Source organism: Myiozetetes cayanensis, unplaced genomic scaffold, assembly GCF_022539395.1.
Source record: "Myiozetetes cayanensis isolate MyiCay16 unplaced genomic scaffold, myiCay2020 scf14, whole genome shotgun sequence".
NCBI classification, from domain to species: domain Eukaryota; kingdom Metazoa; phylum Chordata; class Aves; order Passeriformes; family Tyrannidae; genus Myiozetetes; species Myiozetetes cayanensis.
Window position 1 is genome coordinate 2,596,992 of NW_026087048.1, and position 20,453 is coordinate 2,617,444.

At 41.6% G+C, this 20,453-nt stretch overlaps 2 protein-coding genes across 4 annotated transcripts in view; one reads left to right on the forward strand and one right to left on the reverse strand.

The window, feature by feature from the left end:
• NRG4 (neuregulin 4) overlaps positions 1-7,712 on the reverse strand; it is a 50,049-nt gene extending 42,337 nt beyond the window's left edge. Inside the window, exon 1 of the mRNA XM_050309788.1 lies at positions 7,585-7,712. The gene's annotated coding sequence lies outside the window, so the exon portion shown is untranslated. The remainder of the gene's footprint in view (positions 1-7,584) is intronic.
• Positions 7,658-20,453, forward strand: part of TMEM266 (transmembrane protein 266) — a 54,821-nt gene continuing 42,025 nt past the window's right edge. Inside the window, exons 1-4 of one of the 3 annotated variants that reach the window (XM_050309781.1) lie at positions 7,658-7,792; positions 8,958-9,058; positions 9,902-9,991; positions 11,822-12,010. In XM_050309781.1, coding sequence (XP_050165738.1) covers positions 9,978-9,991; positions 11,822-12,010 — 203 coding nt within the window. In that variant the 5' untranslated portion in view covers positions 7,658-7,792; positions 8,958-9,058; positions 9,902-9,977. Of the gene's footprint in view, positions 7,793-7,822; positions 8,184-8,957; positions 9,059-9,901; positions 9,992-11,821; positions 12,011-20,453 lie in introns of those variants that run through there. The other 2 variants (XM_050309783.1, XM_050309782.1) reach the window with 2 other exon arrangements.

Genomic DNA, 20,453 nt, shown 5'->3' on the forward strand with positions numbered 1-20,453 from the left:
CTCTAAATCAGAGGGAGTTCATGGGTGGGTGTTCCTGCACTTTTGGAATTTATTCCATAGCTTGTGATGCTCTCCGTTTACTCATGTGACAAGAGCATCAGTCCTCTCTGTTCTTGAGGAGTTTAAAAGAGATGATGGCTGGGCAGAGATGGTGATGTTGAAGGAGGAAAAAGATAAATTTGGCATTTTTACTAATATGGTATATTGTATTACCAGCTGAATGCATTTTAGTATGTATTTATATGAATTAGCAAATAGCTTCATTCCAAAGGAAAAATGCTGCATGCCTGTGCAGACCAAATGCATTTGAACATCTTCAGAAAGTACTGCTCTTGCATTCTTCAGTGATCCTTCTTGTGTTTCCACACAAAATGACTAATGCATCAATTAGCTCTAGTTAAAAAAGAACAGTCACTTCCCATCCTGTTTCCAGGTGCAGTGGGGAGAATTGTTCTCTTTGCTGGGCAGTTTGCAGTGGATGGTCTAGGCAGACTCCAAACACAGGCTGGCCATGTGTGCCTTCCCTGTGAGACCTTCCAGACCCCCATCAGGAGTGAGGGGGAAGGTGCACACTTTGCTCCTCCATGTGGAAATTACTGGCCAGTTGACAGGGCTGCGTCCTCCAGATGGTCCCTAGACCTGTCAGGACTGGGCCTGCTGACAGCTTGGACCGAGTCCCTCCCCATCAGCATTTTGTGGCACAGACCTGGCCGGTGAGATGTGGTGAGTGCATTCCATCAGCTGGGGGGTGACACAGTTAAATGCACTGTCCATCTATTAAAATAATGGCTCTCAGTACCCTGCATGCCACAACAAAGCACCCAGTGATCACTAAAGACCTTCCCTCACAGTACAGCTGTTGTGTCTGCATGCCTGTGTGTGACATAACTTGCCTCTGAACTACAAGCCAGACGTGAATTCACGAATTTCCGTTTACCCCGTATGTATCACCAGGACTAAATACTGCAACTGTTTGTAAATTTGCATTCAAAACACCTGGGCTATTTGTTCCCAAAAGCTGAATTACAAAGCAAAGCACTGGTTGAGAGAAGAGCAATGTATTTCACATCAATGGACTAATTATTTTATACTTGCTTTTCAGATAGGCAGTAAAGCCATAAATTCATATAAATTTATTGCATTTTGTCTGGAAGGTTGCCCATGGTACTTTCCAGGAATGACAGAACACAGATAATTTCTCAAAAATACATTTGTATTATAGTCGGTTCTTAGAATGAAATCTTGGCTTCCTAATGCTGGTTTTGTCTTGTCTAATAACTGGATTTAGTACCAGTCTGCTTAGGTTTTTTTTGATTCTGTATTGTTGATTATGTGAGAGACAGAATTGGTCTAAAGAACTTCTCAGTCTCCTTCTTCTATAGAAATAACGATATTTGCAGGCCTCACAGAGCTATAATTGGTGAGATGCATTGAAATCCTCAGCTCCAAGAGATTAAATAAATGCCAGGAATTTCTTACGAGGCTTTCTCTCTGTACTTTCCCCCATTCCTATTGTAGTGTTGTGAATCCTTTGTATTTTAGTCCTCTAGAAAACCAGAGAATACTTTTAAAATTTCTAAAAGCCTTTCAATCCAAAATCCATTAGGCCCCCAGGATCTAAAGAAAATTAGAATTAATAGCTTGAGGAAGAGTCTTAAGGTTGAAGCCTAATGGCTGAAAGGCAATGTGAAAGTCACATTAATCTGAGGGTATGTGCAGAAACTCAAGCTTGTATTTATTGGAAGGTTAACCTCCAAGTAAGATGGGCAGCAGATATTGTGGATGAAAACTGAAATGCAGCGAGTTTTAACCATTTTCCTGACAGGTGGTGACCCTGGTACTTTCCCATTACTAAGGCAGCGTCCTGTAAGACAAACTAACAGTGTCACCCCCCTGAATTGAGGCATCCATCACACTCAGGGTGGCTCAAGGGAGGTTGTCTCAAGTTTTTGTGTTACTCTGCTGCAGTTATTAAAAGCCTGAGTGAAATTCCAGCTCTGTCCAAATAAATTTTGCTGTTGGATTCAGATGGACTTGTGTTTTTACCTCAAAAGCCATTAACATACTGCAAAAATGAAGTGCATGTGGGCTAAATTCAAATCTAATCAGATGACCTGCCAGGTATCTATATAGACTTAAAAACATTTCATTCTAGCATGTTCAAAAGTGCAAGTATTTTTTTTTTTTACTGTTCTAAAGAGTAGCTGGACTGATCTTGCTTGGCTTGAAAATAAAAAGATGTGGCTGCAGGTTTCTGCTTGTGCCTTTTCACTGCAGTTCCAGGGAGTAAGAATAGAGCTAAAAGCAAAACCTGAGACTTGACTCTTAATGGATGCAAAAAAACCAAACTTCTTTGAAACTAAATTGGTGCTTGATTTGCTTTCAATAGTAATAATTTGGCTTAATGTGAGTTGACTAGTTTAGTGTCATTCCCAAACATTTAAAATTCAGAAGTGGAACTGCTGTTAGCCCAGCAAATACAAACCCAGCTTTGTTTGGATTTCAAATTTAATATTTTAATATTTATTCCAAGGGAGATTTGAGGGGTTTTTTTTGTGTTGCTTTGTTTGGTTGGTTTTGGTTTGGTTTTTTCTTTTGAGAACCAGAATTTGTGAAACAAAAAAAACCCCCTCAGGTTTGGGGGGGGGGGGGAGGGAGTGCCTGTGTTATGAAATTTGTCCAAACGATCTGCTAACTATATGCTGACTGAGCCCTTTATGACAGAGTCATTTCAGTTTTCCAGACCGGAAAACCCAGATGTTTTCAGTCCAGTGGAGCTGTCGATGCCGGGCTCGCTCCTATCAACATGTGCAGTGGCACATGGCAAAAGCCAAAACTAATGCTGAGCTTCCCAAGTGCGAGCCCAGAGGCGGGATCAGCTCAGCGCTGCCCGAGCCGTGTGGCCGAGCCCAGGGTGTCCCTGCAGGGATCCTTGTGCCGTGCTGCGAGGGGGGAGCATCTGCAGAGCAGAGCAGGGCACCTTCAGATGCGTAAACTGCCAGCCCCCTGCCTAATCCTCGGGGGGAAACACCGAGCCCGCTTTGGGGCTCTCCCTTATCGAGTAGCTCCAAGCTTTGAGGGCTGGACAAATCTGTAAAGGAACCTTCTAACTAATTGATTGCTCTCTTTTGTTTGTTCTCTGGACTCGAGAGCCCTGTGGTGTGGGTGCTTTTTATTCCACTTTCACTGCGTGCAGAAGGTGTAGATAAGTGTTGGGATCATCAGTTTATTACAGCTGAATGAGGGAGGTTTATAAAGTGGGAAGGGAAATGGCATGCTTGGAGTTGCTCCAGAGAAAGAGATCAAATGAATAATCCTCTGGCTGAATGAATGGCTGATGTTTATTGAGGAGCTCAGAGCAGCCCAACAGTGCCAGTACACACCGTGTAGCATGAACTGGAACCAGAGCCCAAAGGAGCTGTTGGGGCAGCTCTGGTTTGTGCTCAAAGTCTGGAGTGGTTGCCTGTCACAGAACCCTGTCTGCAGATCTGCTGCCCAGCCCCTGCCCTCCCTCTCCACTTTGTAGGTGAAGAGAAGGCAGAAGGAAGGAGCATGAGCAGAGCCTTTTCATAACCTTCCCAAACAGAGCATCTTCCAGTCTGGAAGCACCATGTACTGCTCACCCACAAGCTCCTTTGGGGAGGGCTTGAGCAGGCTCTCCTCAGGGTTTGTACTGGATTAGTCCTCCTCCAAAGGTTTTTTTCTAGCTACTCTTATTTGTCCTGTAGTCCAAGGTTTGCAGTACTGAAATGTTCAGGATCTGACCAATGATCATGCTGAGTTTTGAAGGGATTATTATAACTGTGCACGAGATCATTTTTCACTGTTTTGGCCCATCTAAACTTCTCTCCAGAAAGGTATGACTTACACTGACAAATAATGAGAGTCTTTAGACATGATTCATGATTACATGCTCATTCTTCCTCAAAAAGCATTCTACCTAATTTCAGCACACAGGATGATCCCACGAGGGGATAGAATTATGGCTGCATGAGCAGGTTCAAATCTGCCATTTCCTAATTTGTGAATGCCTGACTCTTTTTTCCAATCTAAATACCATTCCTGTGATGGAGGGTTTTTTCCTTTTTTTTTTTTTTTTAATATGATTTATTTGAAAACTTTACTGCTTTAAATAAAAAAGATGCAAAATTCAATGTTCCTTATCACTTGAAATAAAAAGCCCCATCTCTTGTGCCTCTTTCCTTTTGGACACTACATGGGCATGTTAAAGTTTAAGGAAGTTAATTTGCTGTTTGTTTTCTGTGTGGCGTGTCTGCATCCATAATTTTTTGACAAATCTAAATGTGGGGTTTTTAAAACAAATTAAGGAGATCCTCCTTATCCACCTATACAGAGCCATATAAACAAATACTCTATCAAACTCTTGTCTCAAATAAGGCATTAGGGAGGTGCAGTTTAATCAAAAGAATTATTTTTTAATATCGTAACCTGTGGTTTTTCCCATTGGGGGAAAAAACCCCAAAACAAAACATTTTTTTCAACCTGAAGACAAGCAAAGGAGTGCAGAGACCACTCCTGCAGATTTGTCAGGGTTTCCCCTTCAGAACTGAACTGCTGGATTCCTGAAGGAAGCCGTTTTAACATACATGAGCAGTAAAACTTTCTAAATGCAGGTGTGTGGATCTGGTTAAAATTCTCAGAACAAAAACAGGTGTTGTGATCCATCCCAGGGAACATAATTTCAGTTCTTGGAGAAATGAGATTTACAGTGGTAGAGATGAGTGATCACATCAGGTTCATGCTGACCCTCAGGGTGATATCCATGGTGTTAATCACAAGAAAAAAATAAATTTGGCTGGGCTAATTCACAAGAGCTAAACGTAGTTACCCCTAAATCACACTTCCCCTTTCTCTTGGAAGGCTTTTGGGATAGTGTCTGTCTAGGTGTTTCCCCTACTCCTATTTCAGATTATTCCTGTTTTTCTGAACAGTTCCCAGACCTTCTTAAGCTTGCCCAGTTGGCACCTGAATAGCCACCGTTTGCATTTGAGCTTTAGTTTGTTTAAGGCTTCTGATTTGTACACTGAAATAAGGACTCAATTTGCTGGCACGAAGGAAACAAAATTCCAGTTCCTGATCTGGATCAGATTCAGAGTGCAAAGCTTCAGTGTGACACAGAAGGAGAAAACCTCCCCCCAGAAGCCTCTTCCTTTCCACCCCTCTCGCAGTCTCTTCAGTGTTTTTATGTTGGGTATTTGCTCCAGTTGAATGTTACCAATGGCCAGGGCTCTGCACCTCGGCTTTGATTTGACTGTTTCTGATCTAAAGTGTTTCTCCTCTGTGCTGTTGTTTGGGCTTTGATTTGACTGTTTCTGATCTGAAGTGTTTCTCCTCCGTGCTGTTGTTTCCGTGCACAATGCCCTGCCCTACACTTTCAGTTTTGCTGACATAACTATTTTTGGAGCTGTACTATGACCTGTATCAGAGAAACCATCCTGCCTTTTTTTTTTTTTTTTAATTTTAAAAAAGTTCAGGAAAAGAAAGATGGTTTTGTTGTTGTGGAGTGAAATGCCAAATGAGATTTCCTGGACCAGCTCACAGTAACAGCCTGTGGGCAGAGGAAGGAGCTGGAGCTGGGCAAGGACACCTAAACCCCACATTGCAGTGGGGTCTCCTCAAACGTGTCCTGTGGCATTTCCTTTGAATGCAAACCTATCCACGTGTCTTGGGCTGCTGTTGGGGGACTGTGTGGAAGAACCTTTAGTTAGAAGAACATGTCAGAATTTGATTTTGTAGCTACCTCCTAAGGGCACGAACTCAGGTGTTTCAGTTAACATCTGAATTTTGTAGAGGAGCTTGCAGGTTTGAGATAATTCCCCTCAGAACGTGAGCCAGCCCAGCAAACAGCTCTGAATCACGTTGTGTTGCCTTCAGCTCAGCTGAACACAGGGTATGAGTTAGTAGGGACTTTGGTGCAAAAGGCTTAAATTAAACCATCTTCCTACTCCCCACCCCCAATTGGGCCCACTGCACTGTGACACATATTTTGTAAGACTGTGCTTAAATCGAAGCTAAAAGCTGTGGTTTTCATGCATAAGTGGAATATAGATTTTTTTTTTTTTTAAGTTTGCTCTCAGAGTTTTGTTTTGGTTCTATTTTTTTTTTCCCTTTGAGCTCAGAGTGCCTGTGCACCACGTGCTGTGCTTTAGCCTGTGCCTTCCAAACTCTGTTCTGTGCTTTGTGTTGTTTCAGCTGGACTTTATCTCCTATTAGCAAGCTCCAGCCAAGGTGTGGTGACTGACAATAGCAGGTTGATGTAAACATTAACGAATTAACTGGGACGGGATGTGTGCTGGGCAAGGACAGCAGCGTGAACCTTTGCTCAGTGCAGTGCATGGCCCCCCTGCCCAGCCCAGGAGCTGGAGCAGGTGCCCCTGCAGAGGAGGGGAGGAGAAAACAGAATCAACCCAAGGGCTGAGGAGCACTGGCATGTGCAGTACCTGTGCAGAGAACAGGAAAGCAGAAGGGCTTGGAAGGCAAGCCCAGCACTTTGAACACTTGGAAGATCTTGCCTCAGAAAGAGCTCAGTGAACGGGGTACAACTTCCTTCGCCTGCTGCAGAGGGGTGAAGGGCTGAGTCAGCTTGGCTGACATTTGTACTGTGATCCCACACATTTTAAGCTGGGCAGCTTGTGTGCAAACTTTCATGCTTCCCATCAGACTGCACTGGCCTTTTGGTACGTACAAAATACAGCAGTCATTTAGTTCAGAGAATGTTTTGGGTTGTTACACCACTAAAAGCTCACAGTAGGAACTCATGGGACAATTCTTTCCTTTCTGTTATATCTCCCTTTTAAAGTATTTCTGTTAAACTTTGGAAACTGTGCCCTTTCTACAGCCATCTCACCTTGAAAACACACCAGGGAACAAACAGAATTGCTGAACTCTCACAAGTTGGGCATTGCCCATACTCAGACCGAGTGGCAGCTGCCTGGGCTCAGTTCTATAAAGTAGGGGTAAAAAGCCAAAAACCCTGGACCTGCTAACTAATTCTGCCAGATCAGACTATGAGAGATGAGGCTTTTTTGTCTACTGAATAAACTGTATCAAGTGGGGAAGGGGCTGTATGTAAAAATTTCCACTCGGGTGATGGATGGAATACCCGAAAGTTGCCCTCTGCCTATCTCTGTTGGTAGGGAGGACAACCACATCATTCCTCTTTGCCCACATTATATCCTATAGGAATGCAAGAGAGAAGGAAGTGCAGAAGAACAGAATGTCCCTGCTGATCCTTGTTGCCTTTAAACACCACTCAGTTGCACAGAAATTTCCCGTGGAAGTTGCAAGTGTTTTATGTTGCTATAAAAGGTGGGGTTTTTTTAAGGAAGCTAAAAACAGATAGATGAGGTGGGGTGGGTGGTCAAAAATACCTTTCTACAAGATACCAGTATATGTTATGACATTTCTGTTGCAGAACACATGAATCACAGCAGGCCATTTAGGATATAGGGATACACAACCTATTGCATCTTTTTTGTCCTCTTATTGTCCTTGCTCACTACCTGTCCTTTCAGTTCATTAAATCAGCGAATACATTAATCATTTGCACCACAAATTACTCACTTTTGGCCACTTTTTCTCTCAGGAAGGCTCCACTGAGTCCTTTGGAAACTTGACTCCCTGTCTGTCCTTCCAGGTGTGTCTCCAGGTTCCTCGTCCCACCTTTGTGAGCACCTTGTGTCATGGTAGATCCCTTGGGCTCAGCGAGCTGGACTCTGCTCCCTGCGGAGCCACCGGCGCTATCGGCGGAGCTGCTCCTCTGGTCCCGGTGGTGAGCAAACTTTACCTGTAGAGCTGCCAACTCCAGGAGGAGGGAGCTGGTCTGGCTTAGAGGTGTTGCCACTGGTCAGGTCCAGTTCAGAGACCTGGTTCAGTTGTTAAGCAAAGTTGTGTCTGATTGTGAATGTATTTCCAGCTTTCGGGAGAAAACGAGACTCTGTTCTGGAGGGGCAAATATTTAATGTTCATGTCCTGTGTGAGGGAGCTGCAGTGTTGCTGGCCCCACTGTTATGACTTCAGTTCCCTCAAAATCTTGAGATTAATCTAAAAAATAAGTCTTTTAAAAAATCTAGCTATATGTTTTTTGTCACTGTTTTGTTTTCTAAGCCCCGTTTGGGAGAGAGATTGGGGATATTAGCACTGCACTGCCTCACAGATTAATGGTGAGTGTTTTACTAAGTTAAGAAACTCCCACATATACATTTACCTTCCTGTCCTCTGGGGCTGGTTTCCATCAGTTTTATTCCCATTTCCTAAATCAGCTGTACCCACCATGTACCTTCTATCCTCCAGACCTGCAAGTGCATTTACAGCAGGATTCTCATTTTCCTCAGTCTCACAAGGCAGGTGCACAGTGCCTCGTGCCTTTAGCATTTTCTCAGGCTGAGTGCTTAGAACAACTGGTCTGGGTGACATTTTTCATTCCAAATTGTGTGGGGTTTTTTGTGTTGTGAAAACATCACCCCAAAGGAGATGTTGGGGAGCGACCGTCACAAACCAAGGTTAATTCTTATTATTTCAGTTTTGTTGTGCTGGTTTGTGTAACAGTTGCTGTCATAAAGCTCTGGGTGGTTTAAACATGCATAATTATAGGCAAATATTCTAGTGTTTTGCTGCCTTAGGGATTCAGTAAATAAAATAATATAAGGACTACAAAGGCCAGGGAAGAGGCTCCCATTGGTATTGAATGGATGTCAAATGAAGTTTCTGCTGTATAAGCAAACCCTGATCTGAAAAAACTTTGCTTGTTACTCTGTTTTTAGAAGTATTACAAGGTTATAAATAAATGGAGTGTGTGTGTCCTTCTAAAATATGTGTAGTCTTTGGTTTTAAAGTTGTCCATGTTTCTTCATATGGATTATTAAATTGCTTTTGGCTGATTTATCTGCCTGAGGAGGGTGATCACAGTGTAGACCCTTTCTTTTTTGCATACCCAGGCACATTATCTGGAAAATGTGAGAATCCATTGGCTATATTTTACGTTTTTGTAAGGTTACAAAACATGAAATAAGGCCTTGGAAATGGCTCTACAGAAGATGTAAGTTCAATTTTGTTTTTTGATATCAAGTGATTGTTAAGGGTCTTACTGTAGCTACGTTTATGTCTCCACTGTAAATACCTGACCAACAACTCAGCCTGTAAGTGGCTCTCCTATGAAGTTCAGTATAACAAGCATTTCTCATGATCATCGGTGTTACTGTCAGTGACATTCAGATTTTCCTGGTGTTTATTTCTGTGTGATTAAAATAAGAGTTTCTTTTGATGTTGCTTTTACAAATCATTAAGCATCTAAACTTTGTGGTAGCTTTACGAAGTCTCTCTTCACATCTTTCTCTAAGAATTTTGGTTTAGTTTGTGGCATCCTCCATTTTTGCTGCTCCCAAAACTGTTTGACAGCATGAATTAATTCTTGGAAGAGACTTTCTAAAGCAGAGAATGGAGTCAGGCACACAGTTCAAACTGGAAAATGGAGAACAGACCCCTGAACTTCATCGACAAAGCTAATGTTCATCTCTTTAATATATATTAAATTGTAAAAAATCAGTTGGCTTCGAGTAGAATTTGCACTCCTGAAGCCAAGAGCTTGCTTGGAAAATCCACTTCTCCCTCTGACCTTGGTTATCTTTCTCAAAAGTGCAGTGGTTTAAAACAAGCCCTGTGTTCTTATGGCAGTTCATGAGTCTGTGTGTATAAGAAAATGAACTGGAACTTTACAGCTTCAATAATATGGAGGAATTAACCTGGAATAAAAATGCTTCCAAAAACAATCATGAGGGAAATAAAATTATGAGACAAACTTTCAAATTCACAACAGAAGTCAATGTAGCCCTTTGGATTTCTTTCAGCTGTGTTTTAGATAACTTTGTTTTGCTTCTCACAGAGACCTAATCTTGCAAGGCTAGAACTGGAATTATTTAAATATTGGAACTACTGCTGGTTTGGTTGCATCCTCCAACATGACCAATCCTCAGTAAGTACCATGTGACATAATTATAACTGATTTTAAAAGAAAGGGAACAGGTTGCTGCCTGTAGGAGAACAATGTTGTGACATCAGGAAGGTTCTGAAGTTGTCTAAAGGGTGTGGATTAGCAGGAAAACCATGAATGCTGTAAGCATGTCTGATGTGTTACTAACAGCAGTGGCTGAAAACTGCTATGTTACATTATGAAAATTTCATGTTTGTCTTTTTTTTTCCCCCCTGCCTCCAAACCTGTCTGCCAGCACTAGTCTGTCTTTTTGGTTTTGTTTTCAGTCAGAATGAGATTATGTCTGTCATTTAGTCTGTCTAAGAATACAGAAGCCTAAGTACTGCTGGGAGAGGGAAGGCAGCACCAACCATTTCCTTTTTCCTTTATAACACTGGAAATTGGATCACTGTGTGCTCTTTCATGCAAAACTGAACCTGCTTGGTCTTATAAAGGTGAATGTCCACAGGATGGCATTAAAGGTGAAAATCAAAGAAAATTCTTGCTAAAATTAGTTCCTACCTCTGGGTTTCTGATTTCAGATTGTTTACAGAAGAATACAGTTCGTTTGGAAATTTAAGAATCTCATTACTTTCCATTATTAGTTACACATGAATAAAATAAAGGCCTTTAGGTTATTCAAATAGTACTTCCTTTTACCTCTGCTTTCTGCCACAGCTGCAGCCTGTCCCTGCCAAATACCGGAGATTTAACAGCATTTTCTGGTTTTTTTTCAAGTTACTTTCTTATGTAATGCTGGCAGCACTTGGCTCCATTTAATTTAGGAATAATGTCTTCCATCTGAAAGGGTTAGTCTAATGTGAGGCTCTGACCAATAGAAACTTCCACACAGAATTTTTGTTCCCTCACCCACATCCTTAGGTGATATCCTTATACAGGATATAATAGTTAAATACTCTTCTAAACTCTTTTCTTCTTCTGGGAAAAAATAAGGAATTGTTAATCAGGTTGCTTAAATTGCTGGAAGATTTTAATAAGCTTCTTTAAAACAAAATCACCAGTGCCATTTCTGCAGTCAAATAACAGAGTGAAGTTGGGTGCTAAAGAACTTTTTAAATATATCCCTGTGGAAAAGGAGTATCTTCTCACCTGCTGTCGAAAACCTCTGACAGTAGCCTGAGATTTTTCCACAAGTTACCAGGAGTTTCCATGCGTGTTAGTGTGCTGGTGTAAGAATACATCATCAGATTAAGAAGCTGTACATGAGGATAGTTAAGGAAATCTTTATGGAGGAGTCCATAATTCTTCTGAATCATTGTTCTCCTTCCAGAGTTATTTCGAAATAACACAACGATCTTTTCTAGTTAAATGCAACAAAGCTGCCATCCATCAGAATTATTTGAATCAATATTCAAATCCACAGTGGAAGAGGGGTCAAACTGCATCCATTAATTCATAGTTGATTTGTATACAATGATTAATAAGCTTAGCTATTCATTGCTCACTGATCTAACTTACAAAGCAGTGTGTTTTTAGTTGTCATGGCTTCCCGTCTTCTTTCTGTTTTGCATAAATATTTTGCTTTTGGGTTCATGCATTATTTTCTGTATTTGTTTATAACACATCCGTTTGTATTTAGTGCCTCTGAAGCAGATTCAGCAGGGTGAAATGCTGTTCTCCTTGGTCAGGTTTCTGTTGATCACAGTGAGATCTATGAAACACAAGTTTGGAGAGATTTGGTCTCCTCAGTGACCTTGCAGAGGCCTTGCTGGATCTTTGGGATTCTGTGAAGTTCTTGTCTCTAACTTACTTTTACTCATTTGCTTATTTATATATTTATATCCTTTATGTGTGTATGTGTGTTTATTTCAGGCCTACAATTGAAGGTGGTGTTTCAGAAGTTGAGATAATTTCACAACAAGTAGAAGAAGAGACCAAAAGCATTGCTCCTGTACAGCTTGTTAACTTTGCTTATCGAGATCTACCTTTGGCTGCACTTGATCTGTCTGTGGCTGGGTCCCAGCTGTTGTCAAATTTGGATGAGGAGTACCAAAGAGAGGGGTAAGTACAAAGGACAGAATTCTGCTTTATGGTTTTAGGTTATAGTGATTTCATGACCTGTAAAATAGGATGCCTTAAGCTGGAGAAGTGCAGCCAGTTGTCCTCAAACTCTTTTTAAAACCATTGTCACAGAATGGAGGTGACCTTTTCTAATACAGCTGGTCTGGGCTAGTTTGGGGTTCTTTATAACTCTGCTGTTTGAGCACAGTTTGGAAGCCTTATCCCAGGAAAGACTGGACAAACATCTGTAGCTCTTCAGAAAAGCAGAATGGCCTGGTGGAAGTTCTTTGCAAAGGGGTTTCAGGAGGGTTTCAGGATGACAGAGAGTTGGCTGCTGAGATTCTTGGATGTAGCTGTGCATCTCCTGACAGAGATAATGGCACAGTGCTGCTGATTCCTGCACAGATAGTGTACTTTTCACCCATTAATTGGAGTTGTGTAGTTTGATCATGTGAGAGTGTTGTCTTTGATAATGTATACAGTATATACATACTGCTCCTGTTTTCATAGAATAATGGTTCCACTTTTACTGGAATAAAAGATCTTAACCAGTTCATAGCATTTGCTCAGACATAACCCGGTGTCAGATTATGTAGCATTGTTGTCCTACAGGACATTAGAAGTCATCCTTGTGCCTGGTTCAGGCTTGAAGTGGCTGTAGGTGGACTGCTGTACTAAATCCTTTATGAAAGATTTGGGTCAGCTGGAGAGAATCCAGAGGAAGGCAGTGAGAATGATTAGAGGCTCAGAAAACCTGCCATGGAGTACTGGTTGAAACAACATGAAGAAGAGACTTTGAGGGGAGCTTCTGAGAGACCTGAGTGAGGAAGGGAACAGCCTCTTATTGATCTCCGTGACATTCAGGACAAGAAGTAAGAAGCTTGAATTGCAGCAGAGAACAGTGAGGGCAGTGACGTGCTGGGGTAAACTGCTGCTGTGTGGGGGAAGGAGGGGAACTGAGGTACAGTTGCTGGATGTAGTCAGGAAGGTGTATTTGTCAGGAGTGATAACACTGTGGTTTAACATCCCTTGGGACAGAGGTGAGGTGAGCACTTGTGCCCAGCCCCACTGGTTCTGTGGTTGCTGTGTGGCCCTGTGTGTCACACTGAACATGTATCTGCTCCACTGTCAATGGCATCCATATGAAAGCACTTCCCAGTAAGCCACATAGAATGCTTGCTGATGAACACATTAAAAGGCTTTATATAAGCCTCCATTTATTAACAGCTCGCTGAATTTTAACCTGTGCTCTGTAATCAGCAGGGACCTGCTTGATCTCAGCCCAGCAGGTATTCTGTGTGCAAGTCAGGAAGCGATATGTGGGGAAGGCTCTTGCCTTTAATTTCTTTCCAAATTGGACTTTATGAGACATCTCCAGAAAGTTGTTACTCCAAACAAGGGGAAATACATTTCGAGTAGGTTATATAAGCACGGTACAACTGTGACATAAAACACCCTGCATAGCAAAAGAGGCACTTGAAAATTAATTTGAGTATGCAGGTGTAACCCTCAGGCTATTTTGGTGCTGAGTCAATACCAGTTTCGTTCAAGTATGCATTTTTATAGATTTTTATGATCTGAAACTCAATTTTTCACTGTGCCAAAGGGCACGGATCTCTCACTGTAACCATTTGAGCAGCTTTGCAGTCTTAAGCATGGAAATAGGCCTGTCATTCTTTTCCTCAGAGATCTCTTCCTTCACGCAGACTTCTTTTGTGGCTTTGTCAGGCTGCATGGAAGTAAGCAGGTGCCATTCCAGACCTCCCAGCTGTAGAGTGCATTCTCTGAAGAAAATCCAGAGCTTCAGTTTGTACATCTCGAGGCATTTTGGCTGAGTGTGTTCAGCTGAATCCTGGGACTGCACCTCCCTTGTGGGAACGGTGACTTCCTCCTTTCAGCAGCTCTCATGACAACTGATGCCCTGAGGGCAAGAAAGGAGTCTTCTGACTTAATGGTTTTGTTGTGAGCATCCCAAGGTTTTCCTCTAATTTTCCTTTTTTTAAGGCCAGAAGGTGTTCACGGTCCAAGCACGAATTTAACCTGGTTGCTAACGAGGGGAGCTTTTTGTTTCACCTGAGAGAATGTTTCTCTTAATAAAGCCAATATTAATGGGCAATCAGGAATAGGTGGAGAGCTCAGGAATAGCTCAGTCCTCTTTGTGTGCCTGGAAACTCTCACAGGGCATCAGATTAGCTACTCCTCCCATAAGAAATGAAAAAAAAAGAAAAGTTAAAAATAAAAAGAAAGAAAACTGTGGTCTGTCTTTAACTTGTTAGACAGATCATGTGTAAACAGACATTCCTATGGCTTTAATACTGGAATAAAGCTTTTATTTTGTGCAGTTTGATGGATCTTTGTTTTTTATATCAAATTCTCAGGGCAGTCAGTTCCTGTCTGTTGAAGGAATTTTGTGGACAGTTTGAGCTGTTTTGTCAGAAGTTTGGGTGACAGTGCTGATCCCTGTGCTAAGCAAAAAAGAAAGCACTGCAGATTAGATGGTGCATTTAGCCTGGCCCTGAAGTACACCTGTAAGTGGTGAAAGGGTAATCAGGCAAGAAAAACTTTTCTGCTCTCCCAGAAACCCTCAAACACATCACAAAATGTGTTGCCTTCTGATGTGTGTTGAGCAACAATTCTTCTCCCTCTGTAGACTTCTCACATAGGGAAAGTACTAAGGTTGACATGATGGAAGTTGGTTAAGTTGGACAGAACCTGCATTGCAAATGCTCATTACAGATCACTTGGGTGGGCTGGCATTGCCTTTGCCCTGCACTGATGAGGAGTAAGGCTGTGTGAGGCTTCCCTGGGTAGGATGGCAGGAATTCCTGCATCTGCAGTTCCCAGCTGCAGTTAGGCTGATGTGCCTGGTGTTAAAAGAGCTATGGGTCTTGCTCCTCAGAAAAAGGAGGTTTTCTGGTAAATGCCAACAGTGTGTGACTAAAACATTTGGAGTTTTATGTGACTGTAGCAATCTCTTTATAAAAGTAATCTCTTCCTTACTAAGGGAAGAAACAAGAACCAATGTGAGCGTGATGTTCCTCAGTTAATGGCCCCACTGATCTGCCCTGCAGTTACCTGGGTAGATCATCCTCAGAGATCACTTGTGCACTGCTTAGACATTGCAGAGAGACACATATGAGAACTGAACTCATCCCAGAAACGTGCCTTGAGTGCCAAGGAGCACACCTGGTGTACACCTTGAACTTATCTATAACAAACTGGGTGATGCTCAGGTACAAAAAGCACGACCTGCAGCAGCAGTTGCCAGTTTGCTTTGTGTGTCTGTGAATTTACTGGAGAGGCTGTGTCTGCACTGGACTGTTTGCATGAGAAAAGTATGCAAACATCTCTTTGAGAGACTAATCACCCAGGCAGATTTTTAAATGTTAACACGAGCTTTAAGAGCCACTCCTGATTTCTTTTCTTTTTTTTTTTTTCCAATCAAGTTTTCTGTTTTCCAAAAAATATTTTCTCTCTTCTGCTTTTTGCGTCAATGACCAGTGAAACTGGTGGAGAGTAGATGGAAAATTGACAACCTGCAGAAAATGGTACGTGTGCAGGGATAGGGAAATGTTCTCCTTCCTGTGTTTTCCTGAAGTTCCAGTTAGGAGGTGTCTGTCATAGTAATTTATAAAGGAATTCACAGATACGTTGCACAACAGGCTGCAAATTACTGCTGTGTGACTCTGCAGATAGACAGTGAGCCTCTCTTGATGAAGATCTGTGTTTACTGGGGGTTGAGAATCGAGGGGGAAGAGATACACACCAACTTGAAATTATTTGTTGTAGTTGTTTGAAATTGCAGCTCTTGAGTTTTTTTATATTAAAGAAGTTTGAAATGTGATGGTGCTTTCAAAGGACTGTGTTTTCCATAAAAAGCAGTGAAGTTTGGGACTTCATGCAGTTACTGCGACTCATTTGAAATTAGCTGTAAACGGTTGTAATTTAATAATCATCAGTTCATAGCCTCAGATTTGTTTGGTATCAACTAGAAAGTGCATTAAACACTAGGAATATCTGAAAAAAGAGAAAACTGCAGGGAGAGAGAGAGAAAGGAAGGGAAACCAAAACTGAACAGAGATTTACAGAGGTGCAGAATTAACACAGGGAAGAGTCGTGAGCTCTTCTTTTTAAATTGGTTCCCAGGCTTTGCTGGTGAATATATTCACCCATCCTGGGAGAAAAAGATGTCTTCTGTAATTGTACCGAGTCGATGCACTTATTTTGGTCTTCAGATTCATCTTTCAGATATTACTTTGATCTTTTTGAGGTATTTTGCTTAAAGGTGCTTTAACTACAAGAACTTGACTACATCAGGTTTTTACATTTCTCGTTTTCTGCTTTTCTGGTCCTTACCTGGCAGCATAATAAGGAATAGTCCCTTTTCTCACAAGTTCTGTGCAGCTCATGCAGATCCAGGAATGTGTGATTCTGATGCACGGTGAATAATGAGGTTTAAGCTCAAGATAAATTGCAAAGGTTGTGGAGGGCAGAACCATTTCCCGTAGCGAGCGAGCTCCTCGTATTTACAAAAGTGACTTGTAATTTATTTTTAGCTGCCAGTCATAGTCTGAATCCAGAAAGGTGGTGCAAAATCCTAACATGGGGATACAGTGAAATGAGCCTGTAGTGCTGATTCGTTCTTTGTGCAGCACTATATCACTGCTGCTCTCGGTGCTCTGGTCCAAAACTGAGACCTGCACTGCAGCAGAAAATGAGCATTCAGCACCAGAGAACCTGTGAGGTGCCCAGCTCTTCACCAGAGAGTACATGACATTTTGGGCTATGTTATGGGGATGTCTGGTAGGTTAAAATTTTTAAGCCTTTTAAGTGTTTATCTTTGTAAGTTTTGTTTTCCAGAACAGCTCATTACTGTGTTTATCCCTGTCCCTAAATCCTTTGAGTGGATCTCTCCAACATCTTAGCAGTTGGTAGAGGGAACACTGCTAGAAGTAAGACAAAGACTTAATTTTCTAGCTCAGTGGATCGTCCTGTATTTTTCCAACAGAACTTGCTTTTCCCACATACCTTTTGTGGGCAGGAGTGTAGTCATAGTAGCCCACAGACCACTGTTTGCAAAGCACTTCGTTGGGGACTGGGAATGAAATGGCATCTAATTTGTCTGGCTTGATACTGGAATTAATTGTCTGAGTTGGAGAAGATACGGCTTGGTGCAAAAATGGAAATGTGGATAAGCAGTGGGACAAAGGGGAAATGTGGAAGAGAGGAATATTTGTCTGGAAGGAGAGACTGTAAAAAACCCAGGTTTGAATTTGAGTGTAGTTCTGGTCCCTGTCAAAAAGGCTGAGGCAGATATCAAAGAACTGGAAAAGAATCAAAGGCAAACAGTGATCAAAGATGTGATACAACTTCCACTGGAGATGAATATGTAAACTAGGCCTCTTCAGTCTGGAAAAGAGAAGGCTGATGTGAGATTTGATTGGCATTACAAAGTCTGGGACACAGAGAGGTTAAAATAAGGTTAGACACCCACACACCCCTCTCCCAGCACAGTCTCCAGGGTACGTTAATAGATTAGGGCCCAGTTCCCAAGAAACAAAAAGAGGTTGTTCTTTGCACAGAGGGCAGTAGATACCTGGAGCCACTTTCTAAAGCTGCTAATAACTCATCCCCCTAAGGGGAGGTTGGACACGCTTGGGGAAGAGAAATTCATTGAAGGTTGCTAAGTACAGTCTGAGAAAACACATCTGTCTCAGGAAGCCACCAAATTGAAAATAGTTGGATGCTGTGAGAATGTTAAGGGGAAGTATTTATATGTTTGCTGTGTTCTTCATTCATCTTGAGACATCTGCTCATGGCCACTGTTGGAGACAGGATACCAAGCCTTTGTTCTGGCCAAGTTACAACTGTTCTTATGTTTCTTAAAGGTAGTGTTTGAGCCTGATGTGAATACTTCACTAAAGGTCTTGGCATAAAAAGACAAAGCCTAATAAGCAATTTTCAAGTGAGAGAAGTAATAGGCCAGGTAATCACAGGTTGTCTGTGGGCAAAGAGTGTGTTACACACCTATAAAGAAGGCACAAATGATCCTAGAAAGTATAAAGTGCTGGGAAGCATTCGTGTAATTAATTAAACTGATTCCAAAATATTATGTACTGCTCCAATTGTCTGTATTCACATGCAGAAGAGGCTACCAGGATAGTGACTGAGCGTCTGTTGTACAAAAAGCGTGGGCTTTAATTGAATTACATGAGTGGCTGCCATTCCTGTGGGTAAATGCATCACAGACTAAATGCCAGCAAGGGGAAGGAGCTAATCAAGCTAAAGAATAATGCTGGCACAAGAACAAGTGTGCATAAACTGGCCATGGGTGAGCTTAGGGAGGAAACTGGGGCGATCTTTCTTGCCCTTCGAGCAGCAGTTTTGCAGCAATCTTCCAGGAGATGTCATGGGGTTTGAAACAGTAAAAGTTTTAGGGGAAAAAAAGGTGAGGGTGTTCTCAGTAGTTAAACCAAGTCTGGGAAGGGGGTGCAGAGCTCTGTCTGTTCACTGGAGTGAGTTGCTCAAGGGCTCCAGCTCCTCTTGCCTGCTGTGAGATTCTGCTGTCTGTGCTTCTCAGCCAGGTTTTGGGTGGTTGTTTAGCCTTTCTGTGTTCCTGTCACTTCCTGACCACGGCCTTCTACTCTTGGATCTCATCCATCCTTCTGTTTTCTGATCCTAGCCATCTTGTGAGATGCAAACACTTGCTGTTTGGCCAAAAGGAAAATAAAAAGACAGGGTAAGGTGTAATGCAGGTTTGGGGGGTATTTGTTTACAAGAACAGAAAATAGAAACAATGACAGCTGTTAACAGCTTGAACAAATTGTTTGTAGTGATTCCTTACCAAATAAAATATGTTCAACCTTTCCCAGTTTTGCCTTATGTTCTTTTTTCCCAAGCTGTTTATTAATAAGACTTGCAGTGATGATGACAGATTGGTTTTGCACAAAGCCATGTGTGAAAGTATCTTTAAAAAGAATGACCCCCGGTAAAATTCCATTAAATATATTTTAATGTCTCAGAACAAATCTTTTCAGCCCTGTGTCACCATCAACCACAAAATTCCTGTGCTAGTGCATTTATTTAATTCATGCATTAATTGCAAGAAAGGTAAATAATATTCCTGTTGTAGAGATGAAGTAGCTGAGGTACCTGATGAACCTGTTTGAACTTTTACTCAGGAAAGTTTTAGTAAGTCATACTTGTCTGTGGATTCAAGCAAACACAGTCAGGACACCAGGAGAATATATAATTGGGGTTTTTTCTCATTTTTGTCTCAAGTGAGGGAGAAAAGGTGTTCTGCTTGTCTATGGTTAGTGTGGAATCTCATTAATTTACAAAGAGCTCTGTAAGTTCTGGGGGTTTTGGTGGATTTTTTTGAAAAGTCTATGTAGCTTCATTTCTAATCTGAGCTTTAAATTTAAGTGCAGCTTTGCAGGGTCACGAGTGAAATGGCCAGAATTTGGAAGGTAAGTTTAAACTCACACTAATTCAGGTAGGGACCTGGTTATTTCCAAAACTGGATTTTTCATCCATTGAATGGATGAGCCCTTACACATCAGAAGGGAGAAATTAATACTACTCTACTAAACAGATTGCAGGGTTGAAGAGGAGATTTGTGTATTAGCAGTCAGTGTGGTTAGCAGGTCAACAGGTTTATCTAAAATATTTTTCTAGTTGGATTATAGTTCCTTTTATTATTTATGTAAGAAGGTAAGAAGTGAAAATTAAAAAAACACCCAGCAACCCAAGAGAAGGTCAGGACTGGACTGTGCAGGAGTGGAGAAGTAGCAGGGAAGTGAAGTAGCAGGAATTAGGAGTGGTTAAGAAGCACCCACGAAAAAAAACCCATACAGGACCCCTTTTAGAGTGAGATATGGGTGTAAACAGCAGGTGAGCTGCTGACCTCCTAAGCTGATTGCTTTTTGCAGCTGTAAGCTGATAGTTTCATTCAGGAGCTTTTTAGAATCAGTGTTATTAATACTGAAGGGTAATACTGAACAGAGAGAATAACTCTACGTGCTTTAGGGTTCTGTAAGTAATTAATAACTTGAGTAATGAGTATCATGGCTATATGAAATTGTGTATATGATAAACATTTGGTTTGTTTTTCCTGGTACAGTTGGTATATTGGAAAATCTTGACCGTGTAGAGCTTTTAAAGGATTGTACTTGGGCCCTCTACTGATCATTCTGAGAATAGGAAAAGCTGCCCTGCAATATTAAAATGCTGGGTAACAGGACTTTTGGAAAAGGGAAGATAAATGTAAGTGGAGAATCAAACTCAAGCTTGTTCTGTTTAAACAGGGCCATACCCCCTCGTTGTTTTAGAAAATCTAAAAAAAAAAACCAACCCCAAGCCCAAAATTGTAGTTGCATTAAAAACCAGTTGACCTGTTTTGAGGTGATGTAAGATAAAATCCATTAAAGGATCAAATTGGAAA